The following is a 27,063-nucleotide window of genomic DNA, read 5'->3' as shown; positions in this document are numbered from 1 at the left end:
TCCTAGGGATACCAAAGGTATGTGAACCTGTTGGGACCACACTGGGTGCCAGACTGGGGACAGTACCAAGATGGTGGCGAGGAGGGCAGGCAGGCAGGAGGGCAGCATGAGACTTGAGACACTGTTACGAAAGCCAACGGGTAAAAGCTATCCTGGCTTGGACCTTTAGGTCCTGAATATAGGGAGGTGTCCATCAGGTGTATCTGTCAGTGCAACCTTGCAGAACAGCAAGGCAGACAGATAGACAGATGGATGGACAGACAGAGAGACAGAGAAGTCATCAGCAAAAGGTAGACCTACAGGAAGATGGATCTGATCAACGTGTGGAGTGTATGCTCCTAGCCACATGGTCAGTCCAAAGCACTCACAGCCTCCTAAGTCTAGGCTGCTCCCAGAATCTAGTTCTTTGTCAATGAGCAATGAGAGCCATAGAGGATTGTAGATGAGGGCCTGCAGGAGTTGCCTTGTTGGGCAGTATGAAGAGGCTTCAGTAGTTGCTCCAGGAAGATGACATGGAGCTCTAAGGGAGGGGACTGACAAAACGCATTTTCCTGGCCTGAATCCAGGAAGTAGGATTGAGAGGGGAGCCTTGGAGTTCCGCACTCACTGGGCAGTGGAGAGGGTCTGCAGAAAGGCAGGGAAGGGCTTGCAGAAGGTGGAAGGCAGTAGACAGTATATGGTGGCTGGAGGAAACTATCCTATCCATCTGGAGAGTTGGCTGGGGACAGAAAGGGTGTGTATGTAAGGTTCTCCCTGCACCAAGGCCTGGCACCTTGTCCTAAGCATCTTTCCATGTAGGGTGAAGCAGGCACTGGGCTGGCTCCATTGACCTCTCACTCAGAGGCATCTCTGGAAGGAAGTTGGGGCCCAGAAGGGAGAGATTTACCAAAATTCCCACATCTGTGGCTGTTCTCAACAATGTCATCTTTTCTTTATAGAGGCCCTAAGTTCTTTTTGAGCAGAGTAAAATAACAAAACAAAACCCCAAACACAACAACGACAAAAAGCCCATCTGGAGTCTGGGGCTCGTTGGAAACAAAGAGAATGGGGAGGCGAATGGTGGAAAGCGGCTGGTGCCCTAGTTGGGCTGTGGGCTGTGCGGCCGGGTCCCCCACCTGAGCCTCAGGGACCCAGAGAGTCCAGCCCAGTGTACCTTTCAAGAAATGGCTGGGCCATTGTGCAGAAGAATGCCCGGAAATCCCGCGACTCCCCCTCCAGCGAGGATGGGGCTCTTCCTCCTGGCCAGGAAACTCCAAGTTGGCTTCCGGAAGGTGGCCTGGGGGCTGGGGTGGCAAAGTACCACAGATGCTTGAAGGCATAGCCTCTTTATGCCCCTGTGTGTCTCTGCTGTGCTGGGATCACAGTCTATGTGCTGGAGGAGACTGGGGACTGAGTGGCGCTGCCTGACGCACTGGACTTCAGAGGATGGAGGCAGGCAGCATCACAGAAGAGATTACACAGGCCCTCGCACCACCACTTTGTATCAGACCCGAGGTTCCAGGGAAGGAGTGAGTGTAGACAGTGGTTGGGCAGGATCTTGGAAGAAATTATACATAATACAACTATGGGAGTGACCAACACAGGCTTGCCTAGTATCTCTGCTTGGTGTGCGAGGGACAAACAGTCTAGAAGTTTGTTTCACCTGTGCACAGGGGCTCCGGGAACCTCCATGACAAGCCTTTGCTTGAAGGGGTCTGAATGATGTGGGGTATAGCGTGTGGAAATGGTTGGTGTCGGCTAGAGGTCATGCAAGTAAAGTGGAGAGACGGGGCAAGCAGATCACCTGCGAACCAGCCAAGGAGAGCCCCGACTTGGACAGAAACCGGTAGGGTTTCAAACTGCTGCCCTGCTGGGAGTGCTGGGGGTCGAATGGGACTTGTCCTGCGCACTGTGGTTTCAACTGTAACTGCCAAGGGGTCCGCGATTGGCTGTAGGCCGAAGGTCTGCTCATGGATTGGCTGGCCTAGCTCGAGGGCTGCGCCCTGGGGGCAGAGACCGCCCTCCTCACCCCCCAGACTTCAAATAAGAAATCCCCAGCAACAGGCACTGAAGAACGAGCTGGTGTTGGTGATCCTCCCTTCTGGTCCATTTCAGGAGGCTCCGGAACAGAGGCACCACAGAACCAGCTGAGCGCACAGCTCAAGCATCGCCAAGCGCACCCAGACGCCCCAGACGATCGTTCGATCTTTAGCCATGGGGTCCGCAGCGTTGGAAATTCTGGGTCTGGTGCTGTGCCTGGTAGGTTGGGTGGGCTTGATCCTGGCGTGTGGGCTGCCCATGTGGCAGGTGACTGCCTTCCTGGACCACAACATCGTGACGGCGCAGACGACTTGGAAGGGGCTGTGGATGTCGTGCGTGGTGCAGAGTACAGGACACATGCAGTGCAAGGTGTACGAGTCTGTGCTGGCGCTGAGTGCCGAGGTGCAGGCAGCTCGAGCACTCACCGTGGGCGCTGTACTGCTGGCACTGGTGGCCCTCTTTGTTACCTTGACCGGCGCGCAATGCACCACCTGCGTGGCCCCGGGTCCAGTGAAGGCACGCGTGGCACTCACGGGCGGAGCGCTTTACGCGCTGTGTGGGCTGCTGGCGCTGGTGCCTCTCTGCTGGTTCGCCAACATCGTGGTCCGCGAGTTCTACGATCCGGCAGTGCCGGTGTCTCAGAAGTACGAGCTGGGCGCGGCGCTGTACATCGGATGGGCGGCCTCCGCTCTGCTCATGTGCGGCGGCGGCCTCGTGTGCTGCGGGGCTTGGGTCTGCTCCGGCCGCCCGGAGTTCAGCTTCCCGGTCAAGTACTCGGCACCGCGGCGGCCCGCAGCCAATGGCGAATACGACAAGAAGAACTACGTCTAAGAGCGGTAGGCACGGCGGGGCACTTCCCGCAGCCAAGCCCGTGATCGGAGGAACCGACGCGGGAAGCCGCACGTGGATGGCAACCACCACTGGTTTGCGCATCGCAGACTCCGAGACAAGTCAGGCTGGACTCCGGCCAGGCTTTTCCGCGCCCAGAGAGTCCTCTGACCGTCACCATCTAGACTCTGCTCAGAACAGACACTTGTGAGGACTTGACCGACCTCATTTTCTATGCGCAGTTGGCCGCGGCATGGATGCGGCGCTCGGATTTCATCGGTGAAGCAGGCACTAAACTGCAGCTGACAGTTTCTATTGAGCAGTTCTGGATGCTGCCTTAATGTCCAGTAGCTCCTACTGACCTGAAAGGGCAGCTGGAGAACCCCAAGCCCGCAGACTGGGCTGCTAGAGGCATGTGCTATAAAGGGCATTTTCCTTGTTAGTGAAGAGGAGCCCATTGAACCAAAGGACTTGGTCTGAACCTCGTCTCACTCCAGTACTCCCCCCAACGGGGGCGCCTGTAGGTACCAGAGCCTTAGAGGGGCTGCCATCCTCGCAGCTTGGGGGTGGGGTGGGGCGGTCAAGAATTTGCTTAGTAAATGGTTTGAACACTCTCAACCGTGTCCTGTCCTCTGTCCAGCTAGCCACTCCCTGTGCCCATCAACCTCCTCAAAGTCTCCCATGGGGATTTTTCCAGTCCTCAACTAGGAGATGCAGTTAGACTTGCAAGAAGCTAAGAATGTGGACAGAAAATCCCAGGGCAAGAGCTGGATTCAGGCTGGGATAGATGGGGGAAAACTGAATCCAGGAGAGGATCCAGCTGGAACCTCAAATCATGGGAATGGCCTGGGTGGTGGGAAATGCTGACAGTAGGTAGCTAGCTAGCTAGCTAGCTAGCTAACCAGCAAGACTGGTCCCAAACGCATTTCTTCCCAGTGCTTGCTCAGTTCCAAGCACCACGAAGCGGCCACAGGCAACTGTACACAGCCAGCACTTCCCTCGTGTGTGCGAGCTACGGTGAATCAAAGATGTCACTGGTCCTCAGCTGTCTGCAGTGCTTAACTGTTAAATGGGAGGAGAGACACTTGCTCAGAAAATCTGGGCCTGACTCCAGCTCTTTGTCCCAGCTCCTCTCGTTAGTGTGGCTCTACATAGGGTCTAGCTAGGGTCTGTGTCCATGCTGTTGGTAACACATCTGTGTTGACAACCACAGGGGAGGGGATCTCGGGTGTGACTATCCTGGGAGAAAGAGGGTAAGGGGCCAGGATTTGGAAAAAGACCCCAGGAGGGAAAGGCAAGTAAAGTCACCAGAGAGACAAAGACAGAGGAAGGGAGGGAGGGAGAGGAAGTGTGCGTGGGTGTATGCGCGTGTGTGTGCGGGGGGGGGGGGGGGGGCGCACAAGCAAACAAGCTTATTGTTTCCCCCTATTTGGGTAGTTTTACCTTTTGCTAAAAGACTAGGAACAGGAGTGGATGGAGGAGGAGGAGGCTGCAATGAAGCCCAGCCATACTAAGCCCTGAGAGCAGGAAGACTTGGCATCTGCCTCCACCCTGACCTCCACATTCATTATCAAGTCTTTCAGGACTGGCTGGGTTCATCACAGTGAGGAAAGGAATTAATCCTGAGGATATGAGCTTACAGAGGCTCAGGAGAAATTCTGGAATTGGGGACAGAGAAGGCAAGGATGGAATTTACGAGGAGGCCAGCCCCAGTGAGACAGCGTCTGTGGAAACCTCACTGGACCAATTTGAACTTAGCCCAACAGGCGCATGTGCAGGAGGGAACAAGCACAGTCCCAAGCTTGGGGACACATGATCCTGTGCCTTAGCTGTCCCACTTGGCTGATGGTGTACTCTTCCCACAGAAGTCTTTACCAAGAAGAGTATGGGAAGGGAGCTGCTCCACCTGAGTTTTCCGAATGGCTAGGGTGGCCGTATGAGAGTAGTCAGCCGGGGCACTGCTAGTCACCAGGGTCGGGAGAGAGGAGCCAGTCCTCACCCAGCTCCCACCGGTTGTAGTCCCTCATTTCCCCAAGAGCAGCCTGGCCATTCGGGGCCCCTCTTCTAGACCACTTTGTGGGCTTCTCACAACTGACTTAAATTACCATCAGTACTTGGAGCAAGAGGGAGATAGGTGGCTTAGGCTACATAGTGAGATCCTGTTTCAAAACCAAAACTGAAAAACATTCGAGAAACCTGCCCAAACAATGCCTTCTAGGACTGTGTGCCATGCTGCCTTCCTCAGCTCAGATGCCTACAAATGGGTATCTCTTCCTACCATGTTTGCTTCTGCAGTACCCATGTGCCCAGGCAGTAACTAGCCCCTCTTCCCCTTCCCACCTCTCCAGGGACAATGACTGTTGGCTCTACCATTCTAGCTCCACCATAGCTGAAATGTGTGGGTGTGAGCAAGGTTGACAGGAGCCTGGAGCAGTGTTTCCCTTCAGGCAATGCTCGGCAGTCAGCCCTCCTTGATCTGAGGCCTTCCCCCATACTTTCCCATTAGCAAAGCAGTGTGTCAAGGCATGTGAGCAGGCCCTACATGCCGGCAGGGTTCAGGCATGTGAGCAGGCCCTGCCGCAGGGTTCAGGCATGTGGGCAGGCCCTGCACGCGGGCAAGGTTGAGGCATGTGAATAGGCCCTGCACACCCAGGGTGCCCAGGGTCGAGGCATGTGAGCAGGCCCTGTATGGTAAGCTGAAGGCTACGGTGGAGGGGTGGCCAAGTGTGTGATACAAGTAGTCTGGTAGGCAGTATCTGGTCCTTCCTGGCATTGCTGGGCAGTAGCCATCACAGGTACTGAAGGGCCGGCCCAGCCTCTGCCCATTGAATTAGGAAGCCAGGAGAGCAGGTGAGGGAGACCTGGTCCTAGGGCTGAGTAGAGAAGTCTCTGTACTTCCTGTGGCACAGAGAATGGCAGCACACAGGAACAAGGCTGCCCTGAATCCCAAGAAGGTTCAGAGTAGGCACAAAGGGAATGGAGCAAACGTTTTATTTTATTAAAAACCACATAGTTCCACACATCAAATGTATCTTGCAATCTACTAGAGGCCAGGTGATATAAATAAGGAAAAGGAGGTCACTTCTGGAGAAATCAGATTCTGGAAGGAAAAAAAAAGGTTTCACAAAATTCATCCTTTCTCCCCACACATCAAACAGACTGGACCGAGGCCTTCCCATGTGTGCAGGGCTGCTGCTTTCGAGCCGCTCCCATGGCAGGGTGAAGGGGAGTGGGCAGGTCTACTGAGGTACGTGCTGTCCTCTTACAGATTCTCAACTGTCCCCATCAGAGTACCCGGACCCTCCTCACCTGGTAGACCTTGTCTGGAAAGGTCTTGACTTATCCTGCCAGGGCAGCTTCATGGCTCGAGTACAGGCCTCCCTTGACTGGTCAGTCTCTACTGCTTTCCCATCACCTAACAGCCTCTTCCCCTTCCCCTGCCAGTTGCAGCCCTGCCGGATGGCCACATACACAGCAGGGCTGCTGACGCAGTGCAGGAGGGAGGTATGCCTCCATCCAGCCCTGGCACGGGCTGCTCCCCACAGCCCAGTACACACTTGCTACCTGTGGGCTAAGGGTGCTGTTGGCTCCTTTTTGGAGTCAGACTAATTACTTACTTACACAGCCCAAAGTCACTGCTGACTACCTGAAAGTCTGACCAAGGATTTCCTGGTCCAGTCTAGACACCTTCCTTAATATGGCCTTGAATGCTCAGGCTACTCTGATTGAATGAAGTTCCTAAGACTCACGAGGCCACTGTAGTCCCCTACAGCTCAGACTTTAACAAGGCCAGGGCAGCTCTCGTGTCAGAGCCTTGGAAAGGCCGCCTGGTCAAACAGGCTGAGATGGCTACATAGGCATAGGAATCACATGGTTCCTCAAAAAGAAGGGTCATGTGGAAAAACAGTGAGGGCTTCCCAAGAGAGCCATCTTGGGCCACATGCAGTAGGCCTTTCAGGATGGATAGCTGTCCACAGCTGAAGGCTCACGCAGAACCAGCATTTCATAGTCTGTGGCCGGGTAGTTGCTAATAGCTTCCTTTCTTACTGAGTGCAGAAAGGCTCAGAGTGCCACTTTTGTAGGCTCCAGCCTGGGGCTTGTGGCTCTAAGAAACTGGGTGACCGCTGGGGCTTGCACTGGGGTAATCACACATGATGCGCAGCCCCATGGTGTGGGCATTAGAGAGAAAATTTGAGGTTGTTCTGAGGGGTCAAAGGTACTTAATGAAATTAGGGTTTCTCAGAAGTGCTCCACTGTGGCCCTGCTAGAATTCTTAGGACAGACCTTCCTGGGAAAAATCTCCAGACCCTGCTCTGCTCTGAAACACAAGTAAAAGTCTCTGTTGAGGGAGACAAAGAAGGAGTCGGCTTGAGACCCAAGGACCGCCCACCGTGGCTTACCCTCAGGACAGCAGAGACACGAGAGCATCCAGGAACTTGCTCCGGTCCTCGACTTTCAGCTCAATTACTGAAGTAATGAAAGGAAAACATCTTGTGAGTGGGGAGGAGTGAGAAACAAGGCCTCGTACACGAACTCCCCCTCCTCCCTCAGGCTGACAACTCTCCATCGCATTCCACAGCCAGGCCTGGAAGGCTCTGCAGTATTTGAGTTCATCCCTTTCCCACTATACTCCCACTTCAGACCTGCTGGCTGCTCTGTGGAAAGGCCAGAGCCTTGTCCTGCAAGGACTCCCAGGGCATACAAGGGTCAACAATGTCAACCAGCAGAGGGGACACGTGACAGCTTTGATACAGACTTGGACAGGGATTGGCATAAATGCCTGTCCCCACAGTAGTGCAGGCCACATAAGACCTGTTTTGTCCTGTGCTTCAGCTTCAGCGCTGTCTTCTGCAGAGGACATAATACGACTACTTCTGTTCTGAAGGGCAGACAGATTCAGACAGGCATGACGAAGCGATGCCAGAGCCTGGTTAGGGCTGGTTTGGGACACTGCAGGATGTCCCACGCTGTTGACCAACTCCCCAGGAGTGCAAAGCCTTGCTTACCAAGCAGGAACTGGCCACAGCTACTTCCACACTCCCTGCTTAGGCTCTCCAATCTCCAGGAGAACCAGGGATCTTCCAACCCAAACCCTCCCTGTGTATAAAGATGGGCTGTGGTCAACCTGCCCATATCTCAAGCAGAAAGCAGGAGCTAGTGCTCATGATTGACTAACTCCACAGTGCCACAGCTACAGCTTCCTGGCACAAAGAAGCCTGCCTGAGACAGTGCAGACAACCTGAATATAGGTCAGTGTTAGGGAATCAGAGAGTGATAACATAATGTCCTTCCTGAAAGACGCGGATAAAATGCTGAGGTAGCCAGGTGGTGGTGGCACAGGCCTTTAATCCCAGAACATGGGAGGCAGAGGCCAAGCTCTGTTAGTGTGAGGACAGCCTGGTCTACATACTGAGTTCTAGGATAGCCAGAGCTACATTAGAGAGACCCTGTCTCAAAACAAACAAACAAACAAACAAAAATCAAACAACTAACCAACCAGACAACGAAACAACAAAACCCCCAAACAAACTGAGAGGTGGGATTGAGTGGGTTGTGTTGTCTAAGTTCCTTTGTTGAAACCCCAACTTCCAGCATCTCAGAATATGACACCTGGAGACAGGACCTTCAAAGAAGTAAATAAGGGTCACAGCCCAGCACAACTAGTGTCATTCTAAGAAGAGAAAGGCACAGATACACAGAGGGGTTTCAGAAAGGACAGCTTTGCAGCCAAGAACAGAGACTACCAGCCACGCTGACACCTTGATTTCAGGCACCAGGCACAGCACTGAGAGGATAGGCCATGCAAGCCACCCGGGCTACAGTATTTGCAGCCTAGTAAAACAGTGGCAGTAGTGGGTTGGTAAGCCAAGTCTGTTTACTTTAAAATGTGTCAACAGGGGCTAGAGACGGCTCAGCAGTTAAAAACTCTAGTTGTTCTTGCAGAGGATCCAGGCAGGCAGGCAAAACACTCATACACATAAAGTAACATAAATAAATCAAAAAATTATCAACAAGAAGATAGAGCTAGGTTTGGTGGCATACCACTTTAATCCCAGCACTTGGCAGGCAGAGGCAGAAAGGTCTCTATGAGTAGGCAGCCTCAACTACACAGTGAGACCCTGTCTCAAAAATAAGATAACAAGCTAGCGACAATGGTACTGCCTTTAGTTCCAGCACTCGGGAAACAGAGGCAGGTACAGGTGGATCTCTGAGTTCAAGGCTAGCCATGTCTACATAGGGAGCTCCAAGACAGCCAGAGCATCACAAAACAAAACAAAAACAAACAACAACAACAAAAACAAAAAATCAATACCTAAACAAACAAACCAAAGCCAAGGCAACAAAACCATTTAACTGAACCGACAAAAAGGACAGAGCACTTTGATGGCTCCATACTTGTAATCTCAGCACTCGGAAGGCTGAGGCAGGAAAGTTATGAGAACAAGGGCAGCTTAGACTATATAGCAAAAATGAAAAAACAAAACTATGTCTTGTGCTGCTATGTGGCGAAGCCATTCTCTGACTAACCAACACATGCGGTGTGACAAATGTTGAACTGCCCCACAGGTATAGTGTGCTACGGCCTCAGGTAGGGCTCTTCAAGCTGCCAGCCTTGGGTTGCCACAGGGTGTGCTGTTTCCTTGTCCACATGAGGGAGATTGATGAGTGGCCTCTAGGGTCATCACAGCCTGCCCTTCAGGGGTGGGAAATGATTTGCAGGGCAGTAAGGCTGCATTCAGACTTGTAGCTCCCAAGCTGAGAGCAGCTCACCGAGGACTGTCCAGGGCCAGTGCTGGCTTAGAGGGAGTGAAGGCCAAGGGTGGCCATGGGGCAGAGATACTTACCTGAGAGGTCAAAGTGGTTATGTAGAGTCCGAGAGCTGGTACTTTCTGCTGCCTTCTCAAATGCCCGACCAAAAAAGCTACAGGCACAGGACAGACATGTTGGGAGACAGACCACAGACAACACCCTTCCCAAGCCTGTCCCTGTGAGGGCGAATGGCACTCGGGCTCAGCAGAGCTGGTGGGCCAATGCGCTGACACACCCAGGGCAAGGAGAAGCTACTCACTTCTTTCGATCTGAGCTGTCAGTCTCTGGGGGGATGCCCACCACGGTCACCGTGCCCTGCTCTATGCTCAGGGGGGCAGCCATGACCAAGGGCAGCAGCTTGCAGCGTCGATTCTTTGTCTATGGAGACAGGGGCACCCTCAGTCACAGCACAGTTATTCTCAGCACTGCAGCGTGGGCCACATCGCTCAGGACCTAAAAACTGATACCATCAGGCTACCCCCTAATGCCTGGTGACAGGGTGCAGTCGCCAGATGATGTGCTACAATTCCAACTTGACATTTGGGCTCTTACCCTCCCAGTTATCTACGGGCCCAACCCTCTTAGCACCCTCGCTAGGCCTTGCAGGGACTCAGCCCTGGCTTTCCTTCTATTACCTCTTCCAGGTCTCTAGAAGCCCCTCCCAACATCCCTGCCTTGTTCTATTCTTCTTCCTCTCAGGGCTTCCTGTTTGAAACTCATTCATGCACTCACATCTCGTGGGTCCCTCCTGCACACAGTTAGGGTGGAGGTGGTGAGGTCTCTCTCAGTGACATACCGACAGCTCTAACAACATCATCAAGGTGACCACCTAGCTGCTTGGCTTATGTAGGACTAAGATATGACCCAGGACGTGAACTAGGCCAGCTGGGAGCTGTTGAGACAATGTCTGATAACTGACTAGGCCCTGTGAAGTGGCTGCCTTCTACAGATAAGGAAACGAAGATATGGGGTCAGAGCTCTTTCTCACAACTAATACATGAGGCCAAGATGTGAACAAAGCCACCAGGACTGCAAAGTTCTTGTTTGGTCCAGTTCATCTTGACATTTTAGTCATTTCTAGCAGGTGAAGGGATTGGTTCTAGGACTTCTACGGATACCCGAATCCAAGACTGTCATATCTCTCATGAAAACACTGTACCGCTCTAATCTATGCGTGCCCCTGCATACACTGCAATCATCTCGAGGCCACTTACACTACCTATACAATGCCTCCACGTCACTTCACTTGCACCAAGTCAGCGCACAACAAATACAAGTTTTGTTTCTTACAAATTTCTCCAAAGAATTCTTTCCAGGGCTGGGATCAGATATCCCGACAGGGCCTCACATATACTAGGAAGGCTCCACCACTGGGCTATAGCCCCAGTCTTCATAAGATAGCCGTGAGCACAGACTGCTGAGACTGAGGAGCCGAGGCCCAGGAAGACAGCACTAGCTTATCTTCAGGACGTCAGCTTCGCTGTTTTACTGGCTGACTCAGCCTAAGTCTCCTAACCCTCATCCTGAAGCAGAGGGGAAGACTGACAGCTGAAGTTATCAGGAGCCATCTTTTCTGCTTCCCTACCTAGAAGTCCTCTACTAGTTGGCTTAGCACCTGTCTAAATACCAACTGAGTTAGAATGCGTTCTAAGAAAGGTACAGGGCCACAAATCTACAGAGACATTATTCAGTGTCAATTGTTGGGAAGCAAGTCTATATGACTGACTCCATCTTTTCCTGATCTGCCACAGATGAACCTCAGTCCCAGTTGCACAGCTTTCTGGGTGTCCCTCCCTATCCAGCTGAATGACATGAGTAACAAGTGATAATACCAGAGCTTGTAGGGAACTGGAAGGTTCCTAGAGATTAGTTGAGTTAAAATAGGGCCCAAAATAAGGAATATGCCCAGTTCCCACAGCTGGTGAACAGCACGGGTAACTCCAGGCCATCATCTACCATATTAACCCGTGTACCAGCCCACTTATACCCTTGCTGCTGCCACCTCATCCCCACCCCATCCAGCTCCTCACCGAATGCACAAAGGACTTGAGCAGATGTCTGCTGAGCAGACTCAAGGACGCTGGCTTGGCGAACAGTGTCACATCTGGAGTGCCCTGGAGAGGGAAGAGGGACGGTCAGAGGAGGTCTCTAGGAGGTGTGCGTGGTATTGCATGAGTAGGGGATCCTAACCTCCATGAGTGAGCAGTAGAGAAAAGGGCCCTGGGAGGTGACAAGGTTGGTGCAGAGACAGCTGGCAATGGTCTGCTGGGTAGCTTGCAGATGCTTCTTGGCGAGCTCTAGACCAAGGTACAGCTTGTCCAGATTACTCCTGAAACAGGACAGACAACAGGCTTACATGCTGCTTGTTGAGTACCACTGCTAAAATACCCATGTTATATAAACTTTGATTTCTAGTTCAAGAAGGGGTTTAGGGATAAGAATTTATATTCTCAGCCAGGTGGTGGTGGTGGTGACACACACCTTTAATCCCAGAACTCAGAGAGGCAGGCAAATCTCTGAGTTCAAGACCAGCCTGGTCTACAGAGTGAGTTTCAGGACAGCCAGGGCTTTACAAAACAAAACAAAACAAAACAAAACAAAACAGAACAGAACAAAACAGAACAGAACAACAAACAAACAAACAACAAAAACTATCTTCTTTCTTTCTTGACATGAAAGGAAGAAACAAAAATATGTATAGACAGTGCTGGAGTAAGAGATTCAAGATCCTGGGATCAGAGGACAGAAGACTAATGGGTATGGTGCTGCACACTGTAATCCCACACTTGGGAAAACTGTAACTCCGAGGCCAGCCTGAGCTACAAAGCAATATGGCATGTAAGGTTCCCATAGGGAGGACCCAAGAGTGTACCTGGAGGCTCCAATAGTGTAGGCTTAGGCAAGCAGTGAAGTGTAAAGATTCCCGCATGTACCCAAGAGGGACTTTTATTCTTCTTTCCCAAGAGAGAATGTTCCCCTCTGAATATTTTAATATTTAAAGGAGCCCTTTGGAAAAGTAAGGGTGGCCTTCAAGCAAAACCTCTATGCTCAACAAGTTATGTCCAAACACGCAGGGCTCAGCCAAGATTCCATAGCTTCCTTCCTAAATACAAAACATATCAGATTATTTGAGAAAAAACTTATGGCTTTAAGAAGAAAATGATCCCGAAGGAAACAGATGGCCAGAGAACAAATGAAACTAGAGCAACTCCATCATGTTCTGAGAGATCTGGGTGACCATAACCTTCCTATAACAAGAACAGGATGCTATGAAAAAAGGCCAGAAACCAGGAAGTGTTGGCAGAAATGAACACTTTGGGAAGAAATAAAACATTTAGTCAAATGCTAAAGAACAAAGATAAGAAAAGCTACCTCAAGATCCACAATGAAATAAACCCATGGAAAATACAAAGCAAAAACATACAACGGGACATCTTTCCGGAAAGACAGAACACGACGAAGAAGCACTGATGCCGGAGGGTCCAGAAACTAAAGAAGCAACTGTGGAGCTGTAGAGCAGGGTCCACGAACTGAAGTGACTTGTCTGCAAACTGGGCACAAAGGGGGAAACAAGCTAGAACAGATCGTGAGAGTATCTGTCAGCGGGGCAAGATTGGTCATTGCAAAGAAACAATAATCGAAATGGGTGTGATGGCACAGACAGCAGCCTCAGCACTTGGGAGGCCAAGAAAGGAGGATCATAAATTCGAGAGCAGCCTGAGATATACAGAAAAATAAATAAATAAAAATTAAAAAACAAGAACAATTAAGAATCAAAAGGACTCCCACTTTTATTAGCAATGTTAGCTGCTGGAGGACAGGGCACAATGGACTCTATAGTCAATAGAAAACTACCTTCAATGAAACCAAAGATCATTTGAGGGTAGAAAAGGGCATTGCGTGACAAAGGATGCAGATGCCTACTATTACATGTGCTCCCTTTCCCTGAAGGTTATCTGAAATTGTGCTCCAGTCATATACAACTGTGGGGAGAGCAGGCAGCAGGCTTCAGCAGCTGCAGGTCCAAGCCAGGGTAGGAAGGCAGAGGTGCAGGTTCTCCTGGAAAGAGGGAGTAAAAGATGACGTGGGGGCTCAGTCAGAAGTACCTACCACACGAGTGTGAAGACTTGAATTCCATTCCCAGCACCCATGTAAAAAGCCAGGTACAGTGGGCACATGCCTATAACTCTAGCACTGCGGAGGCAGAGACAATAGGTCGCTGGGACTTGTGTGGCTAGCCAGCTGGCTGAACTGCTGAATTACAGGTTCAGCGAGAGACCCTGTCTCAAAACTAAAGTGAAGTTAATGAAGAAGACACCATGCACACACATACACATACACATACACATACACATACAAAGAGACTACTTATTGAGAGAACTGGGGAGAGGAAGGGACAGAAAATGGACATGAAGAAAGGAAGCAATTAAATCTTCAAACAGGAGCTGGAGAGTTGGCTCATTGGTTACGAGTCCCATCTGATTTTGCAGAGAACCTGAGTTTGACACCCAGTATCTACGTGGTGGTCCACAGCTGTTTACAAGTCAGTTCTAGGGGATCTTACGCTCTCTTCTGACATTCGTAGGCATCAAGCATGCATTTAGCACGCATACAGATATGTAGGCAAAACACTCATACATGTAAAATAAAATTTTAAAAAATTCTAGAAAAAAATATACCAAACCAAACAACAAAACAGAGCAACTAGATTATAAAAGCAAACACTTAGGTTCTAAACTTGCAGGAAAAAAAAAAGAACAAGGGACCACCATAAACTCCAAGATACAAGAAAAGTGACAGCAATCTGTCACACAGCCAGCATCACTGTGGGTGCTTGGATCCAAGCAATGAAAATTCCAGGCAACTCGATGTTAGATGACAAAACTGAGGGGAGTTCTGCCCTGTTCAACAGCACACAAGTGTAACAGGACACAGTAAACTACACAGAGCTGTGCAACAGAGCAGGAGAACTTGGTAGAGATTGAATAGTCAGAGCAGTGTAGCTCCAAGAGTCCGCCCAGAGCTGCTGTCTACACTGCCCTTTAAGAGGACAGTGGACAGAGAGCAGGAGAGGAACGGTAAGAAAATGAAAGAATGGGGCTGAGTGTGTGCTCAGGCAATACATACTTAGCATGTGCAAGACCCTCAGTGTAACCCCAGCATTAAAAAGCAAGAGGAAAGGCACAGGCAGATGGCACGCGTCAGGATTACACTGCTGATGGAGGACTGACCTATATGTGAGCTTTCCCATCCAAAAGCTCAAAGAGTCCACAAAAATGTCAGACTAATGTGTTCAGCGAGGCTGTAGGTACAGGTACATAATAAATACACAAAATTGCTTGTGGTAGCAATGAGAAAACAAAAATGAAATTGAGAAAACATCCAAACATTTATGTCAAAATTACCAAGAGATGGGGCTGGTGAGATGACTCAGGAGATAAATGTGCTTGCTGCACCAGCTTGGCAAGTTGAGCTCGATCCTCAGAATCGGAAGAAGAGAACAGACTCCACAAACTTGTCTTCCACACATCTCCACCCACCATGCTCGTATACACATGATAATAATACTTCAAGTTTTTAACAAAGCGAGTATAGAGTTAATCAGGCAACATTCAGCCAAGTGAAGCACTGCATGCCTGTAATCCCAGTGGTTGGGAGGCAGAGTCAGGAGGACTAGAAATTTAAGGTCATCCTTAGCTACATATCAAGTTCAAGACCTGGGCTTGAAACTGAGGGATCTACAGATTGAAAACAGGAATGGAAAATAGCAATGGAAGACTTCTCCAGGGACTGCTGGCTGCTGATCCCAAGGTTAAATTCAAGTTACCTAGAATAGCAAAGATAATCCTTTAAAGAAGAAAATGGAAGTCATGCTTTCTAGTTTCAAACTCGCCACAAAATCACAGTAATGGAAACAACGTGGTGCTGGCATAAGGTTAACGTTAGAGGATGGAAGAGAACCTACAGTTTAACACACACCTTTGTGCTTGTGGCCAACTGATTCTTAACACAAGTGTTAAAATAATTCAATGGTAGAAGAAAAAAAATTAAAAAACAAATATTCCTAGGAAAGGTAGGTGTCCACATTAACAAAATAAAATAAAGTTGGAAGTCGTTGAGATGGCTTAGTGAGTATAAAACCCGATGACCTGGGGGCTGGAGAGATGGCTCAGTGGTTAAGAGCACTGCCCGTTCCTCCAGAGGACCTGGGTTCAATTCCCAGCACCCACACGGCAGCTCACAACTGTCTGTAACTCCAGTTCCGGGGATCTTCACCTTCGCACCAATACACATAAAATAAAGTTAAAAAAAAATATTTAAAAAAAAACAACCCGATGACCTGAGATCAATCCTGGTGGAAGGAAAGAACCAAATCCTGCAAGTTGTCCTCTGACCTCAGGCACACATACTGTGGCATCCACGTGCACAGACAATAAATAAATGTAGGAATAAAGTTTTAAAAAAAATAAAGTTGTTGTATGCCTTTTTGTGCTAACCACAAAAATTAACCTCCAAAGAGTCATATACCCAGTGTAAGAGCTAAAAGTATAATACACTGAACAGAAAAAAAAGTGAAATTTTTGTGATTTGGATTTAGAAATGGATCCTTAACAACAACACCCGGAGCACAAGAAGCAAAAGGAAAACCAGATGATCTGGACACCATTAAAATTAGTATCTAACTTAAAAATGGGAGATTTGAATAGACTGTGGCACTTCAAACAAGCTGCACAAATGGCCCCATCCCCATCAACACATGGAAGGATGCTCTACATCATTAGCCTCAGTCAGACACAAACCACTTCAAATCACAGACCACAAGTGTTGGTAAAGATGGAGAAACTGCATCCTTCCTACACTGCTGGGACTGGAGCAACTATCACGGAAGACAGCCTGGCAGTTCCTCAGAAGGTTAAACCAAGAGCACACATAACCCCACAATTCCACTCCAGCAAAAGACGTGAAAGCACAACTACACAAAAACCCGTACAAGATTACAGAAGATCGTCAGAAGGAAGAAAAACCCACGTCTATCAGCTAATGAAATGGCACATAAAATGTGGCATATTCATCCAGTGGAATATGATTTACAACAAAGAGAAGTCCTTATATAAGCTATAGCATAGACACTATAACCACTATACTAAGTGAAAAAAATCAGATGCAAAGAACTACACATTGCACATCATACCAAAGCTCAGGAGAGCAATCTGCAGAAGCAGTTGCTCGGGGCTAGGAGGGCTGGGTGGTAATGGCTCAGGGGTGCAGGGCTGGGTGGTGATGGCTCAGGGGTGCAAGGCTTCTGGACAATGAAGAAGCTCGAAAGCTGCACAGTGCTGGCCGTTGTGCATGCTTTTCTTTGGGGTGTGCTGTACGTGTGTTTTGTTGTTTTAGGATAGGATCTCACTATATTGCCTAAACTGGGTATTTTTCAACTTTTGAGCTTCCTGCCTCCACCTCCTGAGTTCTGGGATTACAAGCAGGCACCACTACTTACGGTTGCACCATATACTTTTAATAAGAAAAGGTCTGACATCACAAGAACTATATATTAATAAAACTACTTAATTATAAAGAAAGAAGATAACAGAAGAGGAGGGGAGGGAAGGGGAAGGGAGGGAAAGGGAGGGGAGGGGAGAGAACAAACTGAGGAAACCCAAAAGGCAGGGTCCCATATTTTTTTGTCCTTGCACAAAACCAATGGAAACAATTCTATTAAGTTAGAAAAACAATCTGATTTAGCCTTTTTGTAAAAACCTATGGAATTAAATTTATAATATTTACATAAATTGAGTATTATGGTCCAGTCCCCATGAAGTCATTATTAAAAACAGAGTAACATCAAGCTGAACATGGTGGTGCACGCCTTTAATCCCAGAACTTGGGAGGCTGAAACTAGCAAATGTCTGTGACTTTGAGGCCAGTCTGGTCTATAAAGCTAGTTCTAGACCAACCGGGGGTACACAGTGAGAGCCTCAAAACAAACTAGCAAGTAAACAAACAAACAAAACAAACAAGCAAAAATCAACAAATAACAAAATGAGAAGCAGAATAAGATCACCTTTGACATACAAGTCACAACTCCAAAACACCAAAACTGGAATGTCCTACTTCAAGATACATTAACAACCCACAGGAGAATTAGAAGTAAAAGAATTGAAAATGAAGAATTAGAAGAAAAACAGGAGTGAATAACAATGTCTTAACAGAGTCAGAAGACATAAGAGAAAAGACAATCTAAAAGGGAATGTAAAGACTCAATTCCAGCTCTTGGGAGGGTGGGGCAAAAGGACCATGAATTTGAGGCCAGCCTGGGCTATACATTAAATGTGATGTCAGCCTGAGCTACAGAGACTTTATCTCAAAAAAAATACAAAAAGGGACCCAAGAAGTGATGAACCTGGAGCAGGGCCGGCAGTTTAGGAACAACAGCTTGCTTTCTGTGGTTGCCATAGGAGAGCCATTCTCATGCCCAGGGCATCCTTGTGATTGATCTTTCGTGCAATGTGGGACTAGGACCAAAGGATGGCTGCCCGGCTCATGCCCATTACCTGGAGAGGCTATCGAGAGCCTGGATGAAGTGGTCTGTCCCTGAGCCATCCTTCTCAGGATTCTCCATCAGAGACATGGTGGCAAAGACTACATCGCTGGCCAGGAATTTATGTTTGAACCCAAAATGAATGCTGAAAGTCTGCACACGCATGTCCTTCATCCTGTCAAGGGAGGAAGCAATGTGGCTGTCACTCTCAACTTGTCCAGATCAACAGATCACCCTAAAGTTCCTCACAGGTCCCCAAGAATGTGACCAATGCTTAGAGGATGAGGTAGACTAAAACACCCGGCCCCTGCAGCCAATTGCCCTGACCTCAGTTGCTTGGCTGGCCTAGGGATGAGTAGTACACACCCATCAGGCCTGAGGTATTAGCAGGATTCTCCTCTGTGTCCTAATGTTAGCTGGCCAGGCAGGAGCCCCCAGGCACAGGGCCTCAGTGGTGTCTGACTTCTGATTCCAGTAGTCTGTCTACACCACAGTCCAAGGATTTAAAGATCTTACACATGCCAGGCGTGTGGTGCACTCAGGAGGCAGAGGCAGGTGGATCTCTGTGAGTTTGAGTCTACAAATGGATTCTAAATTCTAAGATATATAGGACTATATGGAGACCCTATCTCCAAGAAAAAGAAGAAGAAGAAGAAGAAGAAGAAGAAGAAGAAGAAGAAGAAGAAGAAGAAGAAGAAGAAGAAGAAGAAGAAGAAGGAAAAACTCTAAACATTAAGGGCAGCTTAAGAAAGTGCATTATTTTAGTTTATTTTTTAAAATTATTTTTGTAAAGTTATTATGTGAATGTGTGTCTATGTGTATATATATGCCCAAAGAGGCCAGAGGAGGCTATAGAATCCCCTGGAGCTGGAGTTACAAGTAATTATGAGCCATTGGCCACGATGCCAATGGAACTGGAACTGGAACTCAGGTCCTCTGGAAGGGCAGTGCACACTTTAAGAAAAAAAAATTTACTTTTATTTTATGTGCATTTGTGTTTTGCCTGCCTGTATTTTTTTTTTATAAGAATGTTGGAAATCCAGGAACTGGAGTTACACACAGTTGTGAGCTGTCATGTAGGTGCTGGGAATTAAACCCAGGTCCTCTGAAAGAATAGTCAGTGTTCTTAACCACTGAGCCATCTCTCCATCTTTTCAGTCCAAGAAGAACTGAATCCAAGATCTCAAAACTTCAGAAACAGTCAAGTTTGAGTTAGTCATAATAGTTTGTACATTCTTGGGGTTTGTTCTTATCTTTGCATCAGTATAGGTGGACGGCTAAAGCAGAAGGCCTATCTTTAAGAGGCATAATCCAGAAAAGCATTTACCCAAATTTATTTGCAGATTCTTCAATCATTTCCCGCAAATTCTCCTTCAAGGAGACGTCCATGGACTGAAACTTCTGTTTCACTTGTCTCAGTGGGAGCCTGGAGAGAGCAAGCTGTGTGAATGAGACTCAGACACCACCAGCAGGGAAGAGGCTTGCATGGGCTCAGGGTGCATGCCCACCAGGGGTGCCCCGACACTGCATTCAGAACACATACTAGGACATGAAGGAAGAACTGTACTTTACATCCAAGTAAGTCACAACAGGGTAGGGACAGGATAAGAGGTTACAGGGCCAGGCAGTCACTCACCCCATGTCTGCAAGGAATTCCTGGAGTCGCTTCTGCCCGTGTACGGACCAGAGCTTGAACCTGGCTGCAGTGTAGCTGGTGTTGTACAGGCTTTCGTGGAGGGACCAGTGCTGGTACAGCACCAGGCGGAGGCTGGGTCCAAGGTCAAGGAGCACATGTGGTACCCACTGCCCACTACCTGCTTGGAGCCATCAGTGGCTTATATCCTTCGGTTGGTACGGACCCACCCAGAATTCTTAATGGACAGTCCTGTTTGTAGGAACCTTTTGTTGGGGGCCTTTCTGCATATCTATGTTGGCAGCTTGAGAGCAGCAGATATCAGAGCTGCTTGATTCATAGAGGGAGCACCTGAAGTTGAATCATTTCCTCCTTTTTGCACCATTTTCTCTCTTTGACAGACAAGATGCAGAGTTCGACAGCCAGCTACTATGGTCACAGCCCCATATACCATGAGAAGCAGAGTAAGCAGCCCAGGTTACTATTTTGGTCTGTTGCCACGGTCTGCCTACCCCAGCCCAACTCTCCCTATTCTTAAAGCCCTTTCTCCATCCCTTCCTGAACTGGCCCTTCACCAACTACAGCCCCTTGAGTACACATGGACCCCATCACAGGGTCTCCTCTACAGGAATCAGGCTAACTTTGTAGTCTTGCTGGTGCCTTGCTACTGCTCCACTGGATACTTGGTGTTTATTGTCTTCATCAGTGCCCCTCCTTCCCAGCTCCTGGGGCCCAGGGACTGGGCAAAGCTGTCCACTTTGCTTCAGCTCTCAGTAGCCTCCCACATGACCTAGACATGGTCTGTGGCCAGCAAATATACCATAATCACACTGCTTATAGGAGGACAGGGACAGCTCTATCACCATAGTGATGGAGCAGAAAGCACCTACTGAGCACATGCAAATGGCAGCGAGTGATGCCTCAGACCCAAGGCGCCGAGCTGCAAAGATACTCATACTCAAAGGAGATCCGGGTGCAGTCTACAGAGAGTGTGTTCTCCTCCGCCTCATTCCGGTGGTTATGCCGGGACACGTGACGTTGCAGGATACCAACGTCAGTCACATACTTCATTCTGGAAGAAAGCATGGCAGGCTGAGCCAGATCTTTCCCCAACTCAGGGGTCTCCCCACCAAACAGCTGCTCCTGAATGAGGACCGAGGAAGCTTGTTTAGGTATAAACCAGCCAGCCAGGGATTGACAACAGAGAGAGAAGGGCAGGGTAGCCTCTGGCCAGGCTATCTCTCATCTTTAGGTATTAAGACACCTTTTGTGAGCATCATGGAGGGGGCTGGCTACCAGCCATTCAAGCAATGACCCCCAAAACAATGATCCACACAGAAAGTAGAGCAGCACACGTATCACCAGCAAGTGCAGACAGGGTAGGCAGACCCCACTGGGATGGGCCACAAACCACAATGGTGACAAGGTCTCATCTGAGGCCACCAGCAGGGGAAGTTCCTAATGCTGTATGCACTATCATTTCTAAATGTCACTCACATGCTCTCCCTATGCCATCCTTTTTAAACAAAAACTATTTCCTTTTAGTGTGTCTGTAGGGTGCCTGCAGCCTCCCAACATGGGTGCTGTGCTGAGAACTGAACTCAAGTCCCCCATAAGAGCAGCAGGTGCTTTTACTACTGAACCATCTTCCTAATGCCTCCACGCCATCCTTAACAGGGAAGGACTGAGGCAGAGCAAGGCCGGAGGCTGGCTCAAAGAGGAAACCCAAGCTACAGATCTGTGACTTCAGCTTGAGTTCTTTAAACTTCCTGGGCTACCTAGAAGGCCTTATACACAGTGGGGGATTCCAAAAACTGCGCAAGGAAGAAGGGGAGCAGTTGAAGGCAATGTTTAGGGCACTTGTGGGGTCTCCTGAAGAGGGTTAGAACTGCAGGCCTGGCCTGTTCATTCATGTCCCACTTGATATCTAGGAGGCTGAACTGCCTACGGGAGGCAGAGAGCTAGTACTTTCCCCAGTTCATAGAGTCCAGCAGAAGGGAGCCTACCACACTCACAGAGGACCAGCCCTTCTTAACCCTGCTTACCTTTTGAGAGCAAACCCATACTCCCTGGCAGGACCCCTAGGCCTTCACTTTCTCTTCCTTACTTCTTCCATGCATCTACGTCTCCCCGAAGCTCTAACACGCATGGGCTGCTTCTTATTGCCTGCCTCCAGGACACAGAATAAGGAAGTCAAACAAGTCCTTCCACCCGTTGTTGGCTCCACCCAGTGGACTTCACAGGGTGATAAAGAGGCCAAGCTAGCCAGAAGTAAAGACAGAGAACTGGTACTGCGTCCAAGAGCCCAGGCAAGAAGAAGAGCCACCCTTCTCTTCCGTCTCCATAAGCTTTACAATGACATTGCCTCCCATCTCCTCGTGACAAACTCAGGGACTGCCACATAGCACAGAACTGTCCCCCAAACTGAGGGCATCCTCCTTACTGAGTGATCTTGTCATGCACCCACTGGTCCGTCAGTCCAACAATGGCCCACCTGGAAGGAAAGCAGAAGATGACGGAGTCAGCCATAAGCTGCCTGTGCTCGGTAGGCTATGTGCCATGGAGCCAGCTACACGAGGGACAACCCAGGCTCGACATTCCCTGAAGTTTCTTGTTAATATGGACTCCCCACTCACTGTGCCCACCCCAGGATTTGTAAACGATCAATCTTCGGGCTTCCTTTCTACTGAAATATTTGACTTTGAAATACTGACATTTAAAATTGTGCCTTACATCTTAATAAACAGGACATCTTAAGCAAGGTTTTTCCTGAGATACTAAATAAAACATAAGGTTAGGCTTCCAGGTCTAGGGCAAAGCTTAGGTAGACATAAAGTATAAATGGGTCAGACAGAAGCCACCAGTGTAAACAAGTGACCTAAAGGACCCATCACGGGTCAGACAAGAAGGCATTAGGCCATCCATCCAGTAAAAGAAGTATCCTATGTAAGCTACACTGCATATTCCCAGGCCCAGCCCTCCCCAGTTCCTGTCAAGACTGGTTGGTACCAGCTTAGTAAGAAACTAATTTAGCTTGAATACCAAAGCATTGTGGCCAGCAGGTCCCAGTCACTGGTACAGGAGCCCCGCCTCACCTAACTGTAAGATCTTTTCATGTTAGACTCCAACTCAATACTAAGCACTAAGCGCCCTGACTGGGGCAGTGGGTGGGCAAGTGGCCAAGTAATGGCACAGAGTGTAAGAATGACAGCTGAGACCTGGTGAGGCAATGGAGAAGCATCCTTGCACCTGAAGAATGGTGGAGCACCCTTGGACTTAGAGGTGGCCCTGCAAAGTCCTAGCCTGTCCTGGTTCTTTGTAGACCTGTGTAACTATCGCAGTGGTGATCAGAGCTGAGGGGCCTTGGCGGACTGCACAGAAAACAAGGACCACAAACAAAGGACCAAGGAAGTGAAGCCAGGTCAGATTTACATGCTTCTTCTCAGTTATAAAGACCAGATTTTACTTCTAGATTAACAAAGTTGGCAGTGACTGGCAGGCCCATTGGTCTGTGTGTTCAAGGCCCTGGTTGCAATCTCCACAGAGAAATAGCAGGCTGGGACAATTCTGCACTGGATTGTACCAGTGCCAGGGCAGCAAGGATGTCTAATAAGGGATATCTTACTCAAACCTCAAACTAAAGTACTTATAGGACAGAAGACTAAGCATTAGGGTGGAGACAGGAGCTGCACTGGAGCCTGTAAGGCTCTGTCCTCTGTAAGGTTTTATATGTTTCCTAGCTTCACACTCAACCCCAAGAAACCTAGGGTTATAAATCATTCTGGGGAGGGGCTGTACCTAACATTCCTGGGGGAAGCAAGGGGCTATCATGTGACACTGACGTTTGCTGGTAGCCCGGCTCCCAACATGGATGCTGCAGTGTACAGGAACGCGTGTGTGCGTGTGCGCACTACATACCACAGCATGTCATTCAGGTCCTTGGACATCATCCATGCCAGGTCAAACATCACCATGGCTGACTGCAAGGAAGAAGAAAAGTCTGAAGCCAAGTCACTGAGTTCACAGAAGGGGCACTACAATGGAGACAGTTCTAAGACAAGGAGCCCAGCCAAGGCCCGTAGATCAGGGCATTCAGGCTTCCTTCCAGTATGTGAGAAAAAAGTCCCCATCAGAATGAAGGAAGGAAGACCGAGTAATTCCACTGACCCGAACATTAGTCTCTGCTGTCTAAAGTCGCTTGTATCTGTGCTTTCACCATGTAGCAAATGAAGAGTGGAAAGAAGGTGCCACCCAGCGGGAAGCCCAGGCACAGCACTGTGCAGAGACCTGTACACTTATAGGTCATCTCAAGGCTAGAATGAGAACATAGGCCCGGAGGCCCTATTGTCTGACTGTCCACACTGACTGCACCTGCATCCTTCCTGCTTGGAGGCAGCTTCCAATTCATCCCCAGAGAGGCCAGATGAGGCAGGGCTCTGGTTCTGGTCACCCGGACATTAAAGTGGGAGGGGCTTCTGGACTCCCCTTAAAGTCTTTCAGGGACAGAAGAGGTAAGCAGGCTGAGTAGTGAGAGATTGTGAAGGTATCTGACCAGCACACTTAGTGTGAACATATGCTTCGGAGAGAACATTTTCAAGGGAATTGTCCACTTGTCTGGAGAAAGTCAGACATCGTTTCTAAGCTTGTCAGTTCCCTTCCTAACCCACTGCAAGGGCTGAGCTTGTAGTCAAAGGATGTAGTCAAAGGCTGTAGTCAAAGGATGGCAAACCTTGACTACAAATGAGACAAGGGAAATATAATATCAAGAGTCCAAGGTCTAAGAGCCAAATTTGAAGACTGAATACAGAATTTTTATTGAAAACAAATTTAATTTGTCCTGAGCATATATCACTTTTGCACTATCAAAAAGTAAACAGAAAAATCTTAAGTCAAATTAACATATGCTAAGAACCATGTATCTTCTAGAGCTACTGAAGGCCCTAAATTCTGGACAACACTAACAGAGCCTAGCCACAGGCTTCCCACACTAAATTCTATTTAAAAATCAGTTGTGCCACTGTAGCTCTACAGTTTAATCTTCTTGCACAGATATTAATACAGATTACTTATTTATTTTGAGGTAAGTCTCATTATACAGCCCTGGATTGCCTGGAACTTGCTAGGTAAATCAGTCAGGCCTTGAACTCAAAGAGGTGTCTGCTTCAGACTCCTAAACTCCGGGATTAAAGGCGTGTGCTACTGTGCTATTAAGGCAGTTTAGCATAAACTGAAGTCCTCTGAAAGGAGCGAAGCCTCAACTGAGAAAATGCCTCAGTAAGATCCACAGGCCTATAGGGTATTTTCTTATTTAGGGGTGGTAAGAGAGAGCCCAGCCCATTGTGGATGGGGCTATCCCTGGTCTGTGTATTCTAAAGCAGGTTGAGCAAACCATGAGGAGCAAACACTCTTCCACAGCCTCTGCAACAGTTCCAGCTCCCAAATTCCTGTTTTGAGTCTTTGCCCTGACTTCCCTCAGTGATGCCCATTCCTCTCCAAGTTTCTTTGGTCATGGTGTTTCATCACAGCAATAGTAACCCTGACTAAAACAGTCACCATACCCAACTTAATCTGTATTTTAAAGATCTGTTTTGCCTGCATGTGTCTGGGCAGCACATGTGTGCCTGGTACCCACAGAGGACGGGAAGGAGGCAGCTATCTGGACCTGGATCCATGGACAGCTGTGAGCTGCCATGAGGTGCTGGGACCCAAACCTGGGTCCTCTGTAAGAGTACTTGCTGCTCTTAATTGCTGAGCTGTCTCCCTAGCTCCATTACTTTGTATTTTTGATGATGAACATAAAGAACAGCTGCCAGCAGCTACATTGCATGAGGGTAGACTACCCGAGCAACTGCCTGAGAGGAGTGGGGGTGCTCTCTACTTGTAGTGGGCACACCCAACACTGCAAAAACAAGACAAAATAAGCAGCATTCAGCACATCCAGCTTGCCCAACATCCTAGCTTAGCTGCGCCACCCTGTGGAGCAGGCTTGGTATTCCTCTGGACCTTCTGGCTGACTAGATGCTTGAGACCACTATGGCTGTGAGGCACAATCTGAGAGCAGCCCAGAAAAGTTCAAAATTCAGAATGTAAAGCACAGAGAAAACACACTTTCTCTCGGAGACAGGGTATCTCTTTGTAGTCCCGGTTGCCCAGGAATTCACTCTGTAGACCAGGCTGGCCTCAAACTCAGAGATCCACCGGCCTCTGCCTCCTGAGTGCTGGGACTAAAGGTATGCGCTACCATGCCTGGCTTTACTTTATGAAATAAAATTTTGCTTGATTAAACACTAATTGGAAAAGTGTTGGGGGGGTAGCTCATCGGTAAGCACCTTTCTAGCAACAATTGAGTGCTAGGTTTGATCCCTAGCACTACAGAAGCTGAGAGGAAAACCAGCAATTATTATTATTATTTACAAAGGGGATTTATCTTGGATTGCAGTTTCAGTCACCACAGTGGGAAGGGCACAGCAAAGCAGAACAGCTCATGTCAAGGCTCCCAGGAAGCAGAAGGAATCCAGTATGGTCTTTAATCTTGGTAGGTACAGTAGTGTATAACTACATTCCCAGGGAGGTGGGAGGATCACTTGAAGCCAGGAGCTCATGGCTATCAGAGCTGTATAAGAGGTCCTTGTCTCAAAAACATTTGATTTCTACTGAGCATGTACCACTTTTGTTCCACCACAAAGTTAGTAAATAAGTAGAAACATAAGGTGAACCATCAGACTACACTGGGAAGCACCCGTTCTATTCAGCTTCCAGAGGAGGAGGGGTGGACAGCTCAGAGACGCAGTACCACCCCCCAAAGGTACAAGTTGGGGAGCTGCAACTCAAGCCAGGTTCTTCTGGCTGTAAAACCTTCTCTCTCTTACACTCTAGGACACTGCCCCCTAGAGTCAGAACTTTGCAGTGCGTCAGGTCTACTCCCACTTACCGATGTCCCATAATATTCATACTGCTCGTAATCAAAGAGGATGTCTCTCCTGAAACAACACAAAATGGTGTCTGACTAGAGGTGGCAAGACAGGAAGGCAAACATTTTAAAAAGGCTAAAATTTTAGTTAAAATAATTAAATCATGGCACCATTTGTTTTCACTTACTGATTCCTTAGCAGGATATACACATATATTTTAGGCAGATCTGGTCTCAGAATCTTGAGAAATTATCTCAAAGCAATTCAAAAGAACAAGAAAGACACACTGGTGTGTGAATGAAAAAAAAAGAAATAAAAAAAAG

General features: G+C 48.6%; 2 protein-coding genes across 3 annotated transcripts in view; one reads left to right on the top strand and one right to left on the bottom strand.

The window, feature by feature from the left end:
* The first annotated feature begins 2,048 nt into the window (after positions 1 to 2,048).
* Positions 2,049 to 3,465, top strand: Cldn5 (claudin 5). The gene has a single exon (XM_038346170.1). It carries the CDS (start codon positions 2,194 to 2,196, stop codon positions 2,848 to 2,850), a length of 657 nt encoding a protein of 218 aa, XP_038202098.1. The 5' UTR covers positions 2,049 to 2,193; the 3' UTR covers positions 2,851 to 3,465.
* Positions 3,466 to 5,820: 2,355 nt separating this feature from the next.
* Cdc45 (cell division cycle 45) overlaps positions 5,821 to 27,063 on the bottom strand; it is a 36,013-nt gene continuing 14,770 nt past the window's right edge. For both annotated transcript variants that reach the window (XM_038345675.1, XM_038345674.1), the window contains exons 7-19: positions 26,761 to 26,809; positions 23,748 to 23,809; positions 22,273 to 22,323; positions 20,782 to 20,901; positions 19,833 to 19,964; positions 19,524 to 19,622; positions 18,210 to 18,371; positions 11,848 to 11,986; positions 11,688 to 11,771; positions 9,917 to 10,035; positions 9,693 to 9,769; positions 7,248 to 7,314; positions 5,821 to 5,947 (exon numbers count right to left, since the gene is read on the bottom strand). In XM_038345675.1, coding sequence (XP_038201603.1) covers positions 7,250 to 7,314; positions 9,693 to 9,769; positions 9,917 to 10,035; positions 11,688 to 11,771; positions 11,848 to 11,986; positions 18,210 to 18,371; positions 19,524 to 19,622; positions 19,833 to 19,964; positions 20,782 to 20,901; positions 22,273 to 22,323; positions 23,748 to 23,809; positions 26,761 to 26,809 — 1,159 coding nt within the window. In that variant the 3' untranslated portion in view covers positions 5,821 to 5,947; positions 7,248 to 7,249. The remainder of the gene's footprint in view (positions 5,948 to 7,247; positions 7,315 to 9,692; positions 9,770 to 9,916; positions 10,036 to 11,687; positions 11,772 to 11,847; positions 11,987 to 18,209; positions 18,372 to 19,523; positions 19,623 to 19,832; positions 19,965 to 20,781; positions 20,902 to 22,272; positions 22,324 to 23,747; positions 23,810 to 26,760; positions 26,810 to 27,063) is intronic.

The sequence above is a fragment of the Arvicola amphibius genome, chromosome 10, assembly GCF_903992535.2.
Source record: "Arvicola amphibius chromosome 10, mArvAmp1.2, whole genome shotgun sequence".
Lineage (NCBI taxonomy): Eukaryota > Metazoa > Chordata > Mammalia > Rodentia > Cricetidae > Arvicola > Arvicola amphibius.
The sequence above is the reverse complement of the archived record's forward strand: the minus strand, read 5'-3'. Positions and strand labels throughout refer to the sequence as shown.

Bases quoted from the DNA above. Each gene is read 5' to 3' on its own strand.
- Cldn5 (XM_038346170.1), top strand. From the start codon at position 2,194: ATGGGGTCCGCAGCGTTGGAAATTCTGGGTCTGGTGCTGTGCCTGGTA.